The sequence below is a fragment of the Cebus imitator genome, unplaced genomic scaffold (assembly GCF_001604975.1).
Source record: "Cebus imitator isolate Cc_AM_T3 unplaced genomic scaffold, Cebus_imitator-1.0 Scaffold30, whole genome shotgun sequence".
NCBI classification, from domain to species: domain Eukaryota; kingdom Metazoa; phylum Chordata; class Mammalia; order Primates; family Cebidae; genus Cebus; species Cebus imitator.
Window position 1 is genome coordinate 9716523 of NW_016107345.1, and position 17678 is coordinate 9734200.

Below are 17678 nucleotides of genomic sequence, written 5' to 3' on the forward strand. Positions count from 1 at the left end.
AAAAAAAAAAAAAAAAAGAAGAAAGAGAGAAAAGAAAAAGAAAATATGATTACTCTGTGAGTTGTTAATACTCTGCTAAATCTGAGAATTATCTCTCAATTTAAAAACACACTCATAAGTGTCAGTACATTGATTCCTTTTAGTGAGTTTCATTTATTTGGAGATCTTAATGGCTGAGTCACTTGATAGTTGAAAGACAGTAGGTGGACTCCATGGTTGTTAGTGTGTGGGCACCAGAGACTCACAGAGGATGAATATGCACCACCAGAAATGCCTATTTATTTCCTTCCTTTCTTCCTCCCTCCCTTCATCTCTCCTCTGTCTCTCTTCCCCCTCCTCCTCCAACGTTTTATTTTGAAAACTTCATATCTGTATAAAGTTGAAGTAATGGTGCAATGAACACCTGTACACTTTCACCTGTGTTCCCAAAACTTAATATTTGCTCATCCTCTGTCTTTCTGGACTTCTGGAAAGTAATTTTTGGACATGACGAAATTTCACTACTAAATATTTCAGTGCACAAGAGCTGCAGTTTTAAAGTCAGTCTGCTGAAGATTCCTTTCTCGTGGGCAGCTGGCCTCTCATGGGGCTGGTCAGCATTCCTGCCCCAGTAGGACACTGCAGAAAGACTTGGGCTCTCAGCCGAGTTCCACAGCTTACTAGCTGAGTGACCCCAGCAAGCTGAGTAACTTCTAATAGCCTCAGTTATTCCAACTGCCTCTTGCCTAATTTATGGAAAGATTGTAAGATCAACATCTATCCGTTTAGGCAGAAAAAATTTACTGAGAACCTTCTGAGCCTGGCACAGTCCTTAAATGAAGTGATAGTTGGGAATGTGTCTTAAAATACATGCTATGAGACCTGATTTGAATGTCAGCTGTGTGGTCTTGGCCCAGTCAGTTGCCCTCAACTGTTCCTTGTCTATAAAATGTGGCTATTAATACTTAACCTACTCCTATGGTTGCCAATGGAATGCCTAGTACAAGGTAAGAAGCATGAATTTATTTGAACACTTAGAAGGCTCAGTAAATGGCAATGAATGCTATTTACTACCTTATGAAAGTCAGTGAGGTAGCATAGCTTCAAGTTTCCTTGAACACAGTCTCTGGGTTCAGCCTCCCTAGTTCAAATCCCAGCTCTCCTATTTGTTAGCGGTGGCTTTCCACATGGCACTTGGTCTCTCAGCACCTATTACCAAAATTATTTTTTAAAATAAATGATGCATATTATACACAATGTGTTCTCCTCAGGTGATGGGTGCACTGCAATCTCAGAATTCATCAGTACCTCATTCATCCATGGAACCAAAAATCACTTGTACCCCAAAAGCTATTGAAATTTTAAAAAATTAAAAAACAAAATAAAACAAAAATAAATAAATAAAATGTAACCTTTTGGAGGACTAAATAAATAAATAAATGATGCTGGCTGGGTGCAGTGGCTCACGCCTGTAATCCCAGCACTTTGGGAGGCCGAGCTGGGCGGATCACAAGATCAGGCGTTCAAGACCAGCCTGGCCAATAAGGTGAAACCCCATCTCTACTAAAAATGCAAAAATTAGTTGGGCGTGGTAGCAGGCACCTGCAGTCCCAGCTGCTCTGGAGGCTGAGGCAGGAGAATCGATTGAACCCAGGAGGCGGAGGTTGCAGTGAGCCAAGATCACACCACTGCACTCCAGCCTGGGTGATAGAGCGAGGCTTCATCTCAAAATGAATAAATAAATAAATAAATAAATATAAATAAATGATGCCAAGCAAAATGAAGCTTCCATTTCTATAACCTCAACACAGGTAAGTGACAGATTAAAGCTCTGAAACAAAGCCAGAAAAAGTATAGAAAACATTCAATAGGCAACCAATAAGGGCAGGAGGAAGGCAGGTGATGGGAATGGGAAGAAAGAGGGAAAAAGCAAGCATTTACATAAATAATGACATCATAATTAATTCACCTTTTCTACCTTCTAGGGAGATGGACCTGTTTAAACTTCTGAGATGAGCTGCTCAAACTCTACAGCATGATGACTACAATTTCTTTCCATAAAACTTATTCTTCTCTTCTTGGGATTGTTAATTCCTATCTGCTTCCTAGCTGACAGTGCTTAGAAAAGGCAGTTATTCCTTCTTTCCAACCAGCTTTGCTTGAAGAATTTTGTTATTTTCAAATAAAAAATAAGTTTGGTCATTTAACAAATTTGATTTATAAATCCTTCAAATTAGTTTCTTTTTAGAATTTACAAACAGGTTGAAAGCAAACTTTTCATTTTTTTTTTTTTTTTTTTTTTTTTTTTTTTTTTTTTTTTTTTTTTTTTTTTTTTTTTTTTTTGACAGAGTCTTGCTCTGTCTCCAGGCTGGAGTGCAGAGGCACAGTCTCGGCTCACTGCAACCTCTATCTCCCAGGTTCAAGTGATTCCCCTGACTCAGCCTCCTGAGTAGCTGGGACTATAGGCAAGCGCCACCACACCGAGCTAATTTTTTTGTATTTTAGTAGAGATGGCGTTTCACCATGGCCAGGATGGTCTCGATCTCCTGACCTTGCGATCCGCCCGCCTTGGCCTCCCAATGTGCTGGGATTACAGGTGTGAACCACTGCACCCGGCCTCATAATTTTTTTTTATTGCTAATGTAAAATGTATAAAGCCACATGTACTGCCATACTGCTTCTTTGTATATAAAGATGTTTATATCTTTGGAAGTTTTACATAAATCAAAGGAGGAAAGCACATTTAGAATGAGAAACTAAGACCAATGTTTGTTTTTAAGATGTATAAGGAAAAAAGAATGATTGATGTATCATAAGTATTTATTGGTTGCCTTTTTTGCTGACTTGTTTGAGTTGTTTGTGACTAGTCTTTTGAGGCTGTCATCATTGGCTAGGGTTCCCTTATGAGTAATAAATTAAAATCTGAATTCAGAGGTAATGTAAAAAAGATTGTGTGTGTTTTAGGAGGGAGGGGCAAAAGGTTAAATGAATAACAACTCATCTTTTCTACAAATGCTTCCTTCAATCAAACAAAAAAAAGTTTAAAAAAAATTGATTTGAGTAATAATCTTGTCAGCCTGTTTCCCAGGGTTAAGGTAATAAGTATTATTATTCTGTGTATCATATTAAGACTAACTGGTTTTATGAGTCACACACTAATAGGACATCAGATCCATTCTGTTGATTTGTGTTCAAACCCCAGCTCCACTACAAACCAGTTTAGGGGTTCTGAGACAGTCATTTACAAAGTCTCAGTTTCCCCATTTGTAAAAGGACACTTGAGAGATGATCAGTTATACAGAAAATTTTGAAGTCACCAAGGGTGAAGCAAAGGCCCATGAGGCTGTCAACATGACTGTGTGCAGTAAGAAGGGTATCAGGGAATTCCAAGCAAGAAAGTCTCCCTTTTGCCCCTGCCAAGCTAATAGACTGCACCATGTAGGTCAGGCACACTGAAAACTGGGTTTGTCAAAGCCATCAATAAAATAATTAACCATCACCTACTGTGTGCTGGCCCCCGGGGGGCTAGGCACTGAAAATACAAAGAGTTACATGCTATAGTTTTGCCCTGACTACAATGAGAACTCTGAGATCAGTGATTGTGTCTGGCACCTGAAACTTAATAGGCAGAGACAAGAAAGGCAGATAAACACTGAAGATCTCGTTGCAGGAGCTACACACACACACACACACACACACACACACACACACACACACACAGTGTTTAGATTCAGTTTAGTCTATTTGCTTTCAAACATGAGTGATCATCAAAATTACCTAGGAAATGTTCAAGAATTACAGATTCCTGAGCCACAGCCTAGACCCACTGCACTGCAAATCTGGGCATGAGATGTGGAAGTCTGTTTTTTGTCAACCTTTTCTTTTCTTTTCTTTCCTTTTGTTTTCTTGTCTTTTCTTTTTTTGAGACAAAGTCTTGCTCTGTCTCCCAGGCTGGCAGCCATCTCGGCTCACTGCCATCTCCGCCTCCTGGGCTCAAGTGATTCTCATGCCTCAGCCTCCCAAGTAGCTGGGATTACAGGCACCCACCACCACGTCTGGCTAATTTTTGTATTTTTAGTAGAGACAGGGTTTCACCACATTGGTCAGGCTGGTCTCAAACTCCTGATCTCTCAGGCAGTCTGCCCTCCTCAGCCTCCCAAAGTGCTGGGATTACAGGTGTGAGGCACCGCACCTTGCCAGTCATTTCATTATTTAAAGCTCACCAGGTGATGTCGAAAAACAGCCACTTTGAGAAACCATTGCCTTAGATCACCACCTGCGGGCACAAGGATGAAGATTTGAGTCAGACCCCATTACCGCCCACCGGGAGCTCACACCTCACTGGTAAATACAAGGTATACATGCTAAATACTAAATGGTGACCCAGGTAATGATGTTCTGAGGTAATGATGTTCCAAAAGTTCAGAGGTGTCGGGCTATTAGGACTGAGTCACTTGCCTGAGTTCTTTGATGAGAGAATTTGAAAGTGGCTAAGAGGCATCAATTCTTTATTCAGGGGTTTACAGGGATTCATTATTTTAGATAAAAAGAAATTGTAGTCATCATAAAATCTGCTCTCATTATTTTATAGATGAAGAACTGAAATAACCTTTGGCAAGTTTTCACAAAAGGCCATTTTTCAAAACCAGTTACCATAAAATTAGAGGAAATTGCTTACCATGGATAAGAGAACTTAAAAGAAGAGACAGAAACAAAGGGTAAAGATGAGTGCACCTCTCCCTTAGAGACCTCCCTCCATATGCACACACATACCCCAAGGTTGGTCTTCAGGCTGTCCAGAAACTTCTGATACATGAGTTGCCGACTTCAGTTTGCTTAATGGAGTACATTTCTTTATTCTTCTGTGCTTTGGACTGCAAGTTATTTGAAGCAAGAAAAGGATCTGATTCAAGTCTATACCCTTAGTGCCTAACCTAGCACATATTAGGCAATTCATAAATTTGTTGTGTGAATGGAGGTGCCCAGAGCCCTTAATTTTCTTTCTCCTGCACTTCTTTCTGAGGTAGCATCCTTTGCCCTGAAATAAACTGAAGATTTCAAAAATGAATAGACAAGTCCAGGTTCAGTAGCTCACACCAGTAATCCCAGCACTTTGGGAGGCCAAAGCAAGAGAATCCCTTGAGCCTAGAGTTCGGGACCAGCATAGGCAACATAGTAAGACCCTGTCTCTACAAACAATAGAAAAATTTGCCAAAAGTGGTGACACATGACTCTAGTCTCAACTACTTGGGAGGCTGAAGCAAGTGGATTCATTGAGCCTGGCAGGTAGAGGCCGTGATCATGCCACTGCACTCTCAGCCTGAGTGACAGGCTAAAACAATAAACATAAAAAACTAATTTAAGACTGGGCACAGTGGCTCACACCTATAAACCCAACACTTTGGGAGGTCAAGGGTGCAGATCACTTGAGGTCAGGAGTTCAAGATCAGCCTGGCCAACATGGTGAAATCCCATCACTACTAAAAATACAAAAATTAACCGGGTATGGTGGTGGGTGCCTGTAGTCCCAGCTACTCAGGAGGCTGAGCGGGGAGAATCGCTTGAACCTGGGAGGCAGAGATTGCAGTAAGCTAAGACTATACCACTGTACTCCAGCTTGGGAAATAGAACAAAATTCCATCTCAAAAAACTAATAATAATAATAATTTTTTAAAAGAGTTGACAAAACAAGTAGGAAAGTGGATGTCTATGTTAAAATTAAACATGAGGCTGGAGTGATCTCAGTACACAGATCCATGAGCATAAAAATTTAAATTATATTTTCTATAACCATATTTGCTTTCTAGCTCTGAATACCATTGTACCAGGCTTTACCTTGGGCCATTCTTGGGATTTTCCACCCAGCCTCAGCATTCTACTGGGCTGATGGGCACAGGGCCAACAATCCACTTGAATAGAAGAAAGGAAAAAGAGAAACACTACAAGACAAAACCTAAATTACTATCTCAAAATATCACCCAGCTACATGTACATGATATGCTGATGGACCTGAACTATTAGTGATGATGGAAAAAAGGGATGAAAAGAATTTGTGGATCATACTCAAACACACCAGCCACATGTACAGTTGTCGGCAAAAAGCCGTTATAACAAAGTGCTGAGCAAAGTTAACGTGAGTGACATCCAGCTTCTCCTCTCCCTGTTCAAACCCGGAGTGTCTGCCCAGGAACTGAGGTCAGCTCTGCTCTGAGCAGATTAAGGAAGACACAGAGGCTCTGGAGGATCTCCAGATGAGGTAAAAAACCAAGGATCAAATAGAGCATTCCAAGACAGACACACGGTTCTTTAATCTACAGAGAACCAGGAGGCAGCAGGATGTAGCTGAAGGATTCTGGTTTGATTCATAAAAAAGAAATCAAAGCGCATGCAGCACATTCCAATTGAGTCACCAAGACATGGAATGACTGTCTTGGCACTCAACTATTGAAATGCAGGAAAGAGACTTCTAGGACATACCATAATTTATTCCCAGTCTAAGCATCCAAAGGTGATTTAGAGAAAAAATAAAGAAAATTAAAGAAAAGAATAGGTCTAGTGTTTAGAACAATTAATGAGTGAGGGCCACTGACATTGGCCCCAGGGAGGGAAATATCCACCTTTCTATAAAATTACTTCGTCCTGTGTTAGAAACATTAATAGTGTGACGTTGGCTTTAACCCAATGTATCAGCCAGGGTTCAATCAGAGATCAAATAGCTATGTGTAGACAAACACACACACACACACACACACACACACACACACATTTGCTACAGAGATTTGACCTTACATTATTCTTGGAACTAAGCAATCTCTGTAAGATAGTCGTCTTCATGTCTGATGCTAGAGCTTAAAGGACATGGAGCAGGCAATTAACAAGACAGTCAGACTTGGATGTAAAGCCTGAAGGAGAAAAATCTGTAACCCACAAGCATGAACTGGAGCCATGAGGATGGACTGGAACCCTGTTCATTCTTGTTGCCTCTGACAGTATGGGTGCCCTGCAGCAACTGGAGCCCTTTGTCACAGAGCTAAAGACACATTACCAGCTGGGCATGGTGGCTCACACCTGTAATCCTAGCACTTTGAGAGGCCAAGGTGGATGGATCAAGAGGTCAGGAGTTCAAGACCAGCCTTGCCAATATGGTGAAACCCCCGTCTTTACTAAAAAAATACAAAAAAATTAGCTGGGCATGGTGGCATATGCCTGTAGTCCCAGCTACTCAGGAGGCTGAGGCAGGAGAATTGCTTGAACCAGGGAGGCAGAGATTGCAGTGAGCCAAGATCACACCACTGCACTCCAGCCTGGGTGAAAGAGCAAGACTGTCTCAAAAACAAACAAACAACAAAAAAAACACCCTACCTGGCCCAGGCAACCCAGGCACAGAAGGAGAACCCTGGGGAAGATGAACGGTTGCAAGCCTAGCAGTCCTGTGTCAGTGAGGGGAGGCGTGGATAGCAACCGTGCACATGAGCTAAAAAGCAGATGTTCCTTCTCTTCTGCCTCCAAAGCTCTTAATAATCCCTCCTGCAGCGCACCCTAACAGAAAACACAGGAAAGGGAATTTGGGGAAAGGTGGTTCGGTTTAGCCTGGCACATTATTGAACTACTATACCCGACGTGGAGAAAAGAATGGCTTTTTAGTTTTCTTGTCTTTGTATGCTTGTGATTTATTAGTCTAGGTCAGGATTTCTCAACCTCTACACTATGGAAAACCTGCCACATTCTCCCATGATACCCTGCAAGCGTCTGAGTGCCTGTGTCACGTTAGGTCACCTAACCCTTTCTTGGCCCTGGACTGAGAACTCAGAGACTATCTCACCAATGTTTGTACCTCTTTCAAGGACTGGGCCTGGCACATGGTAGATTCTCACTCAGTGGGATGTTGTTATTGTTATGGTGGTGTGACACAGTTATTCTGCTCAAGGGAAAGTGGAAGGGTTGCTCCAGCATTTTGGAATCGGCCATTCATAATAAAAATAACCCCAGACCTTGGTAAGAGATGGGATTTCACTCAGTCCTCAAACAACTGACCTAGTGCTCACAGTTGCCCATTTCTTACTCTCTGCTTTGTCATGACCACACTTTAGTCAGGCCCCAGCTCTGCTTGTCCCCAAGCCTGAGAAGGCACGAAGACCCCCCTTATCAGCTTAGCCAGAGAACCGTTCCTGTCAGTCTCTGCCCCCTTGCTTGCCCAACTTCCCATTTCTGCTAAGCTCTGCCTACCTGTCCTAATAAAAGAAAAGCCTTTTCTGTTTGTCTCTGAGACATTTGCAAATCCCTGAGATTGGAGCATTTTCCCTATTGCTATAGTCCTTCTGAGTAGCATTTCTCCTTATCTAAGTCCATGTTTGTTTTTATTTGGCACTAACCTATGATATGGAAACAGTGATAAGCCCCATTTCGCATAAGACTAAACTGAGGCTTAAAAAAAAATAAATAACTTTCCCAGGGCCCCATAAACAGTAAATAGGAAGTCCAGGATCCAAAGCCAGATGGTCCAATTATCTGAAAGTGAGTCCACTCCCTTGGCCACTGAGCTAGATTTCTTACCAATTCTAAAATCATCTAGGACGAAATGCTTGGGTTCCTGTATAGAACTGAAGATAATAAAAAGTGATTTTGTTTTGTTTTGTTTTGAGACAGATTCTTGTTCTGTAGCCCAGGCTAGAGTGCAGTGGACTGATCTCGGCTCACTGCAACCTCACCTCCTGGGTTCAAGCGATTCTCCTGCCTCAGCCTCCTGAGTAGTTGGGATTACAGGTGCCTGCCACCACATCCAGCTAATTTTTGTATTTTTAGTAGAGATAAGTTTTTCACCATGTTGGCCAGGATTGTCTCAAACTCCTGGCCTCAAGTGATCCACCCGCCTCAGCCTCCCAAAATGCTGGGATTGCAGGCATGAGCCACTGCACCCAGCCTCTTTCTTTATTTTGTAGAGACGGGTCTTGCAGTGTTGCCCAGGCTGGTCTCTTATCTTGGCGTCAAGCTATCCTTCTGCCTTGGTCTCCTAAATACTGGGATTACAGGCATATGCCACCATGCCCTGCTGGGCATTTCTATTAAGTTCCTTAATGATGCTAATGCTGGGGGCCCAGAGTCTTCACCTTGAGAACTACAGAAGTGTTTACAGTCTCTTAAATGGTACCAATGGTCACATGAATCATTTTTTTCCAGCCTTGGAGGGCCTGAAGATTTCATCACATTATTAAACATCCATGACCCCAGAAAAATTAAGAAAAATTTTAAAAATTAGAGTCTAGATTACACTCTAAACTAATTAGAGTCTAATTAGAGTCTAGCTTTTTCTAGGCGGGGCTTCATAGCCTATGATTTTGCAACTGTTTCAGTCTTGGAGCAGTCCCAAGGGTCTATATGTATGTGTGTTTGCTTAAGCACCTGGGCATGGGAGTCTGTATGATGCCAACGCACTTACCAGTCCAGACTTGGTTTCCCACCCAGAAGTTGCAATACTAAGAGCATCAGCTTGGTAAAGAGGGTAAACATGACAACTTTTCCCAGCATCAAATGCGAACATTGTGGAGAGGTAGAAAAACAGGGAGAGGCGGAGAAAGAGAATTCCTCATGATGCTATTGAAGCAGAAATAAAACCTCTGCAGATAGTCCTGCTGCCTCATAATGCCTACTGATGTTGGGGCCACAAACTTGGGAAAATGAATGTTGTGTCATCACAATCACCCTGAGGATCAGTTACACAACATTTAACCGGCATAAATTATACTCATCCAAAATGTGGTGTGGGAAGTTCATATGTAAACTTTAATCTATATGGTTTTTTTCATTTTTTAAAAATGTCAATTTTGGTGAATGTTTTATAATGTACCCAATACACTAGAACAGTCACTTTAGAACATTAAAAAATAAACAAACAAACATACATACATTGGGGCTCCATGATTTTAAAAAAGTTTGGAGATTACTCCTCAGGTGTCAAACTTGGCAGTGCACCAGAATCACCTGGAAGCTCACTGAACAAATGCAGACTCCCAGACCTCAGTCCTTCAGATTCAGGAGGTCTGAGAAATTCACATTACACCAACAACTTGGGAAATTCTAAGGCAGGTGAGCCACACGGGCTCTACTGTGAACTCTGCTCTGAAAATGCCTTTAGCTCTTTAGTTTTTGTTTTTTGCTTTTTTTTTCCTTTTTCACTTAATAACTTTATTCTGACTCAAAAGCCGTAGAGTTCCTCACCAAAGGACATATAGGTCAGTGCAAAGAAGAAAACAAACACGTCTGTATTCTGCACGTCTTTCTCTGTCCCCCTTCAGTAATGCGCCACCCTATTCCCAGCCCTGGTTGGTTGCACCCCCTGAGCCAGGAAGGCGCTGGTCACTCACTACACCATGACAAAGCCACCTGCTTCCTGCTCATGGCAACTCGGCTCAGCCATTAGAGAGTAGCAGGTAACAGGTTGCTAGGCAGACTAATTTCTCAGGGAGCAGATTTGCCCATCTTTCTAAATGATCCAATTTTTCTCCAATATTTTCTCATCAAGGAACATTTTCCAAAAACCTCATAAATGAAAGTCGTGGAAGTAACAACAAAGAAGTCCAAGATGGCGCTGTCCAAAGGAAAGGTTTCCGGGTTAGGCATGGCTCAAGGTGCTCGGTGCAAAGCGAACAAAATCCCTGCCCACCTGCAGCTGACAAGTTAATGGGGACAATGGAGAAGTAAGTTATCTCTCACTGTTAGATGGTGGTAAATGCCATGGAGAAAGATGCGGCCTGGGCACAAGAGAGGGAAAAGCTCACAAGAAGTGAATTAATATTTGTTGACCACATGTGAACAACTGGTTTTCATGTAAGTCACTTCATCTTCACCACTCTCTCATTGTACCCCTCCTTTTTTTATTATACCAATTGTACATGTAAAGAAACTGAAGTTCTGGCCAGGTGTAGGTAGTTCATGCCTGTAATCCCAGCACTTTGGGAGGCTGAGGCGGGCAGATCGCCTAAGGTAGGGAGTTTGAGACCAGCCTGGCCACCATGAAGAAATCCCGTCTCTATTAAAAATACAAAATTAGTTGGGCATGGTGGCATGCGCTTGTAGTCCCAGCTACTTGGGAGGCTGAGGCAGGAGAATTGCTTGAACCAGGAGGTGGAGGTTGCAGTGAGCCAAGATAGTGCCATTGCACTCTAGCCTGAGTGACAAGAGCAAAACTCCATCTCAAAAAAAAAAGAAAGAAAGAAAGAAATTGAAGTTCCAAGTTCCAAGACTTTAAGAAACTTGCCTAAGGCCACGGAGTTAATGAATACCTGCACAGTACTGAACTTCTTAACTGGTTGTCAGAATGAAGCTGAGGGCGAATAGTAAAGGAGAGTGCCCACACATGCCTTTTATTAGCGCTCACACACCCTACATCCTCCAGGACTCATTATGCTACGTGGAATGTGCTGGGCCTCCTCTTTCCAACTTAATGTTTCACCCTTATTTTGGTTCTCTGAAACTCTTATTTTGCTCAATGCTAATCCCATAAATTGGTTCTCGTTCTAGAGTGCAGATGGTAATGACTGTTAATTTCTGCTAAGCCCACAAATTTGCTTTCTCCATCTATAGCCCAATTGATCACATTAGCCAGGTGTGGTGGTGTGTAGTCCCAGCTACTCAGGAGGCTGAGGCAGGAGAATTGCTTGAACCCAGGAGGTGAAGGCTGCAGTGAGCCAAGACTGCACCACTGCACTCCATCCTGGGCAACAGAGCAAGACTCTGTCTCAAAAAAAAAAAAAAAAAGAAAGAAAAGAAAAGAAAAGGAGTGTGTTAGTGTACATGACACAAGTCCCATCTTCTAAATGTAGGACATTTGTTCAAACACTAAGGAAGAAGATAGAATGGGAGAGTTTTAGACCAAAACAAAGGGAGCCTTTTATAGGTAAAGAGAATAAAGAATGAGACCCAAAAAGATTAAGCAGATCTCTGGAGATTACCATTATATCTGTTATTTCTGATAGAGCTGGCACTGGTGCCTGACTTCCAAGACTGAGGTTATTGGGGATTTCATTTGTCTACTCATCTTCAAATCTAATTTCTGAGAAAGCTGAGAAAACAGATGGAATTGAAAGACTTAGAACTGTAGAGATGTTAGTTCTGCCTACCTGACTCTAAAAGTGTGATCCTATTCCAATAAAAATACACACACATACAGGAACTAATGATGCCTACTTCCAGAATACAGTAGATTGTCAGCATACATTGCTTTCCTTTCATTTCTCCTCCTGTGCCTTTGTTTACCAGTTTTCCATTCCCAGAATTCTCTGCTTTGGCTTCCCAGTCTTACCTCACCACCAAGCCCCAAATGATCTTTCTCTCCTGATCTTTATTAGCATTCACATAGTAGTATATAAGTTTCGTGGAGGCAAAGGCCATGATTTCAATTCCTTCCTATGCTCATCGTACCAAATAGATCCTTGCACAAGGAGAGGGCCACCAACTCCTCTCCATTTTGGTTCATCTTCACTTTTCACTTGTTTTCTTTAAGCCACTCCGCTATTAAAAATCTTCCTGTTGCTTCTATTGTATAGGATAAACTCCAACTCTGATTCAAAGCACACAAACCTTTTCAAGGATTCCTCTCCATCTACCTTATTTGGTCTCTACTCCCACCTTATCGCCCTCACACTTTTGTTCTCCAGAGCCATGGACCTTCTTGTCACTCCTCTTTTAAAATTCTGTGCTTTTGAGTAGGCCATCTCCTTTACCAGAAATGCCTGGGAAACTCCTTGGTGAACAAGGCTCAGACACCATGACCTATTTGTGGCTGTTCACACCCCTTTCCTTCTCTTGAGCTCATATAACTCTTTGTCCCATAATGTATGGCCCCGATTAAACCATGTGATTAGGTTTTCTTCATCTTTGTTTTTCCTATGTCTATTCAGTGACTTTTACATGCCAGGAGCTCAGCAAGTACTTACTGATGATTGAATCAATGGACTCTTTCTCTCTGTCTTTCTCTCTCTCTCTCTATGCTGGTTGGTTGGTATGAGTGACTCAGAATGTTAGGGGATGTCAAAGAAAGAAGGTCTTAAGAATCCTATGTTCTTTGATTCCCTAAAGGGAAACAAAATCTGACTTAGGACCAGAGCCCCCAGAACTGTCTGACTCTCTCCAACTACAAGAAACACCACTGGTTGCCTGGAAATTTTGGTGAGAAGTTACTTTAGGAGAAAATGCTAATAATTTCCCAGATTAATGCTTACAATTATTTCTTTTTTATAAACCCCCTTTATGTCAGCCTCTTCTTACTCTTACAAAAAAATACACCAGCATTTAAAATCCCTTGCTTACAGCATTGCATAAACACCATAAACAGGAACCAGTGAGCACGGCTGGCTTCACGGACACAGTTCCCATGGAGACACACAGGGCCCCACACTCAGAAGAGCCCCACGCTTGGTTTAATGCTCTGCTGTCACCATCTTGCAATTCTTATAAATTTGAGCAAGGGACCCCATATTTTTATTTTTCACTAGGTCCCACAAATTATGTAGCCCATCATGCCAATGAATACATGATACTTACTTCCCAACGTTTCCCGATTTGACAGTTTAAACACTGAAATTCCTGTGTCTTCAAAAGCCCTTGGTCCCAGGCAAACCAGGATAGTTGTCATCCTACGTCTGGTCCTCAAACTGCAAACCAGTGTGGCATGCATTACTTTGTTCAATAAATAATATGACCAAATGAGTTACAGGCAGAAAAGCTTATTTAGGACACGTAAGCCTCCCCAGTAAACACTGTCTGTGACTGCTACAAATTAATATTTCTAAACACATCTCTCTGCATATTACAGCTCAAGGTTTATCAGCTCAAACTTTTAAGTTACAAGAAACCTATTTTAAAAACCAGTCCACAGGAAAGGGTTGCAGAGTCTAGGTCAATGAAAGAATTCCAGCAAGGCTATGAGCCACTGGGAATTCAGTCATTATTTATCTAAATTTCTGGTTAGGAATGAGGTTGGTAAATTAGTCACCACCTAGTTTCATCATCTATAAACTTTCTATTGACATTATTGGCCCATTTTTCTATTGGGCTGTTTGTTTTTTCTATTCATCTGTAAGAGTTTGTTGTATATTCTGCTCTATCATACCTGGCTAATTATTTTTATTTATTTATTTATTTTTGTAGGGACAAGGTCTCACTATGTTACCCAAGCTAGTTTCACACTCCTGGGCTCAAGCAATACTCCCGCCTCAGCCTCCCAAAGTGCCGGGATTACAGGCATAAGCCAACATGCCCAGCAAGAATTCTGTATTCTTGACGATCTTGTCAAATCTGTGAGGGTGTTGGAAGGACTATATATACACCTTTAAAAACCTCAGTGGGCTTTGTAAATAAAGTGGAAATCAGAAATCTGTGAACATTTAGAATGTTGAAGGCCAGGCACGTGAGCCAAGAAATTGTTTGCCTACAGACTTTTCTTTCTTTCACTGTATGCCAGGAGGGTTACATAAGCCTCTCTTCAGTACCACCCAAAACCCCCAGTAAAAGGAACACAGACAAATAATGAAAAGACAAAGGCTCCAAGTGCAAGTTCAATTGTCTTTATTTTTCTTATACAGAATCAGAGAAGCAAAAACCAGTACCAAACTCCAGGTAAAATGGTTTGATCTGATCAATTTGGCTGCATACTTTCGGTATGCAAAACATTCTAAACTTAAAATAGAAATTTTTATATTACAAAATGTAGAAGTAAATGTTTTTAAAAGTTAAAGTACTAGCACATTTATGAGTTAGGGAAATGGTCTCTGTCAATTGCCCATTTTCCCAATTAAATTAATCCACGATTTCCTTTTATATTTTTCATAAAAGTTGTACTTTCAGAAGTTACTTTCTAATTACGTTATGAGAACACAACTTGCAATTGGCAACACTTCTGTCACTCTAGATCACTTCTTCTGCAGAGAGCTTTTCTACCAAGTTAGCATCAACCAGCACAATAAATTTTTCACTGTTTTATCTGCTTGCTGTATATGGTATAATCAGTGAAAGAAATGGCATTTCACATCCTTGATAATACAGTGAAATACTGTCTAACAATTACTTAGATTTAACAGAATTACAATTAGGTTTTGACAATGTATTTACTTCAAGACAATGTATTTTATCAGAAAAAAAAATATCTTGAAAGAAAGACCTCTGAAATTATTTTTCATTTGATTCTCTTTTGTGATAAAATTTTGGGGTGAAATGATGTTTACTGGTTGATTTAGTACTAAAAAGACTAGTACTAAAAAGACTAAAGACAGTTGTTTTATAAAAGAAATATACTATAAATAGCACCTTATCAAGAATTCTGCAGGGATTTTAACACTTACAATAATAGGAAATAGCCATTAAAAAAGTTGCTCTAACTTTAGATTTCTAACTTTAGTGTTCTTTAACAAAGGCCATATTTTATGGTCTTAAAAACAAAACAAAAAAAATTATATCTGGCTTTATCTATTAGTAAACGTAAAGGGTCCATATTTTATTCTGCAAAAATATTTATTATATTCATTAATAAATGTTCTAACTAATTGAACTAAAAAAAATCTTCTAGTATTTTCTAATGCCACAAGCTTACTAGAAAATTACTTCTAAAAATTGATAATATAAGTCATCAATGATTTAACTGCTTAAAAAAAGGGGTATCTGTTTCTCTTACATTTAATAACCTGAAAATGAGTCTATAAAAATATTTTTTAAAAATACAGTAACACTGCTGATTTTTGTTAGGTCCCTTGTTTTTTTAATTTTTTTTTTTTTTTTTTTTTTAGCAAGAATGTACAATTCTTTTTGCTTTTTTTTTTTTTTTTTTTTTTTTTTTTTTTTTTTAGCAAGAATGTACAATTCTTTTTGCAATTTTTTGCTAACAAAAGACAAAAAGAAATAGTGCTCCCTTCAATTTAGTAGCAATAAAGTCATCTACCTTCATCTCTCTCAGAGGGCTTAGGGAGAGTGAAAGGAATTAGAGGAACATAAACCAGGGTCCTTCAGGAAAAAGAAGTCACTTCATAGTGATGAAGGCAGCAGCAGGCTACGCTCTTATCTGTCTGCATGCTCAGCATCAGCATGCCCTGCCTCTCCTCCTTCCAAAGCCTTCTTTTCTTCTACAACAGAGTCTTTTGGTATAAAGGTTGTAACAGAAAATTGTTGCTTTGTCCTTTTGGGGCACCTCTCGCATCTCCTGCTTGTTTTGCTTTTGGGGTACTATAACTTGTCTCTTTCCATTTCACAACTAGTATCCTTTCCACGATATTCCATAACTTCACTACTTCATCTCTGACCTTTTCACTTGCCTTCTTTCCAACATGATCCAATGTACTCTGTACATGTATATTCCAGTAGATGAAAAGGAATCTTATTTAAGATCTCCAACAAATAAGTCCCCCATGGAAATTGAAAGTGTCCTCTCAGAGACCCGAATTATTAATGTCTTTCAAAAAAAAGATTAAATTCATAGATTATAAATAATACTAGTTCAAAATATTAAACAGTTGAGGACTTCATTGGCAATGCAGGCAGACTGCATGCCGGTTGAACATGATGCTCTCTCAGTCCTTAAAAGCTAATAAAAATGTTTTTGGTTATGTAAGAGGTATTGAATATATATTTCATGCCTTTTTATACCAAGTGTAGCAAACAGGGTTAGGATAATGTACTTAGGAATCAATTTTACTGAATTCAGAAACATGTATCTCCACCATACACCCTCAAAGGGCTTTTTTCTTTTCTTTTTTTTTTTTTTTTTTTTTTTTTGCACGTCAGTCAGAGATCTGCTTCATCCTTCAGTTTCATAGATAGAATTACTTTAAACACTTGAAATCTAGAAAGCAAACCTGACAAGGCTTCAGAATTTTAAAAGCAACAGTTCACTGCATGTGCCATCAGGTTGAAATCTATGTTGTCCTGATGTTTTCAGAATTGCTTCAAAAGACACAAATACAGTTGCCACCAATTTAGCAAAAACATTTGGCTGCCTTTTGTCATCAGCTACAAAATTACAGTGCTTTATAAAATAAACATCAAGGCTGGCATGGTGGCTCACGCCTGTAATCCCAGCACTTTAGAAGGCTGAGACAGGTGTATCATCTGATTCAGGAGTTCAAGACCAGCCTGAGCAATATAGTGAAACCCCGTCTCTACTAAAAATACAAAAAATTAGCCGGGCGTGGTGGTGTGTGCCTGTAATCCCAACCACTCGGGAGACTGAGGCAGGAGAATCGCTTGAACCCAGGAGGTGGAGGTTGTAGTGAGCCAAGATCGCGCCATTGTGTTACAGCCTGGGCAATAAGAATGAAACTCCATCCAAAAACAAAACAAAACAAAACAAAACAAAAAAAAACNAAAAAAAAAAAAAAAAAAAAAAAAAAAAAAAAAAAAAAAAAAAAAAAAAAAAAAAAAAAAAAAAAAAAAACAACTAAACAAAACATCAAATTCTAAGCTGCAATTTTTAAAATCCCAAGTTGCAATATTTCAAAAACTTTTGTTTGAATAACAAATGCTCATAATTAGTACCAAACTGGTCTCTTTCACACGATCTGTAGAGTAAGAACTGTGACTAATGCGGCTGCTGCTACTCTCCCACTGGAGAGACTAAGTTGTCTAGATGCTCTGCAGTAAAATAATGAAGGCTAAGCTACAACAGGACTGTGTGTGCCTTTGTAAATACAGACTAATTAGAGCCATCAGAGCCAGCA

At 40.1% G+C, this 17678-nt stretch overlaps 1 protein-coding gene across 1 annotated transcript in view; it reads left to right on the forward strand.

Moving 5' to 3' along the window:
- TM4SF4 (transmembrane 4 L six family member 4) overlaps positions 1–2186 on the forward strand; it is a 29540-nt gene extending 27354 nt beyond the window's left edge. Inside the window, exon 5 of the mRNA XM_017523832.1 lies at positions 1965–2186. Within this exon, the coding sequence (XP_017379321.1) occupies positions 1965–1982 (18 nt within the window). The 3' untranslated portion in view covers positions 1983–2186. The remainder of the gene's footprint in view (positions 1–1964) is intronic.
- The last annotated feature ends 15492 nt before the right edge of the window (positions 2187–17678 follow it).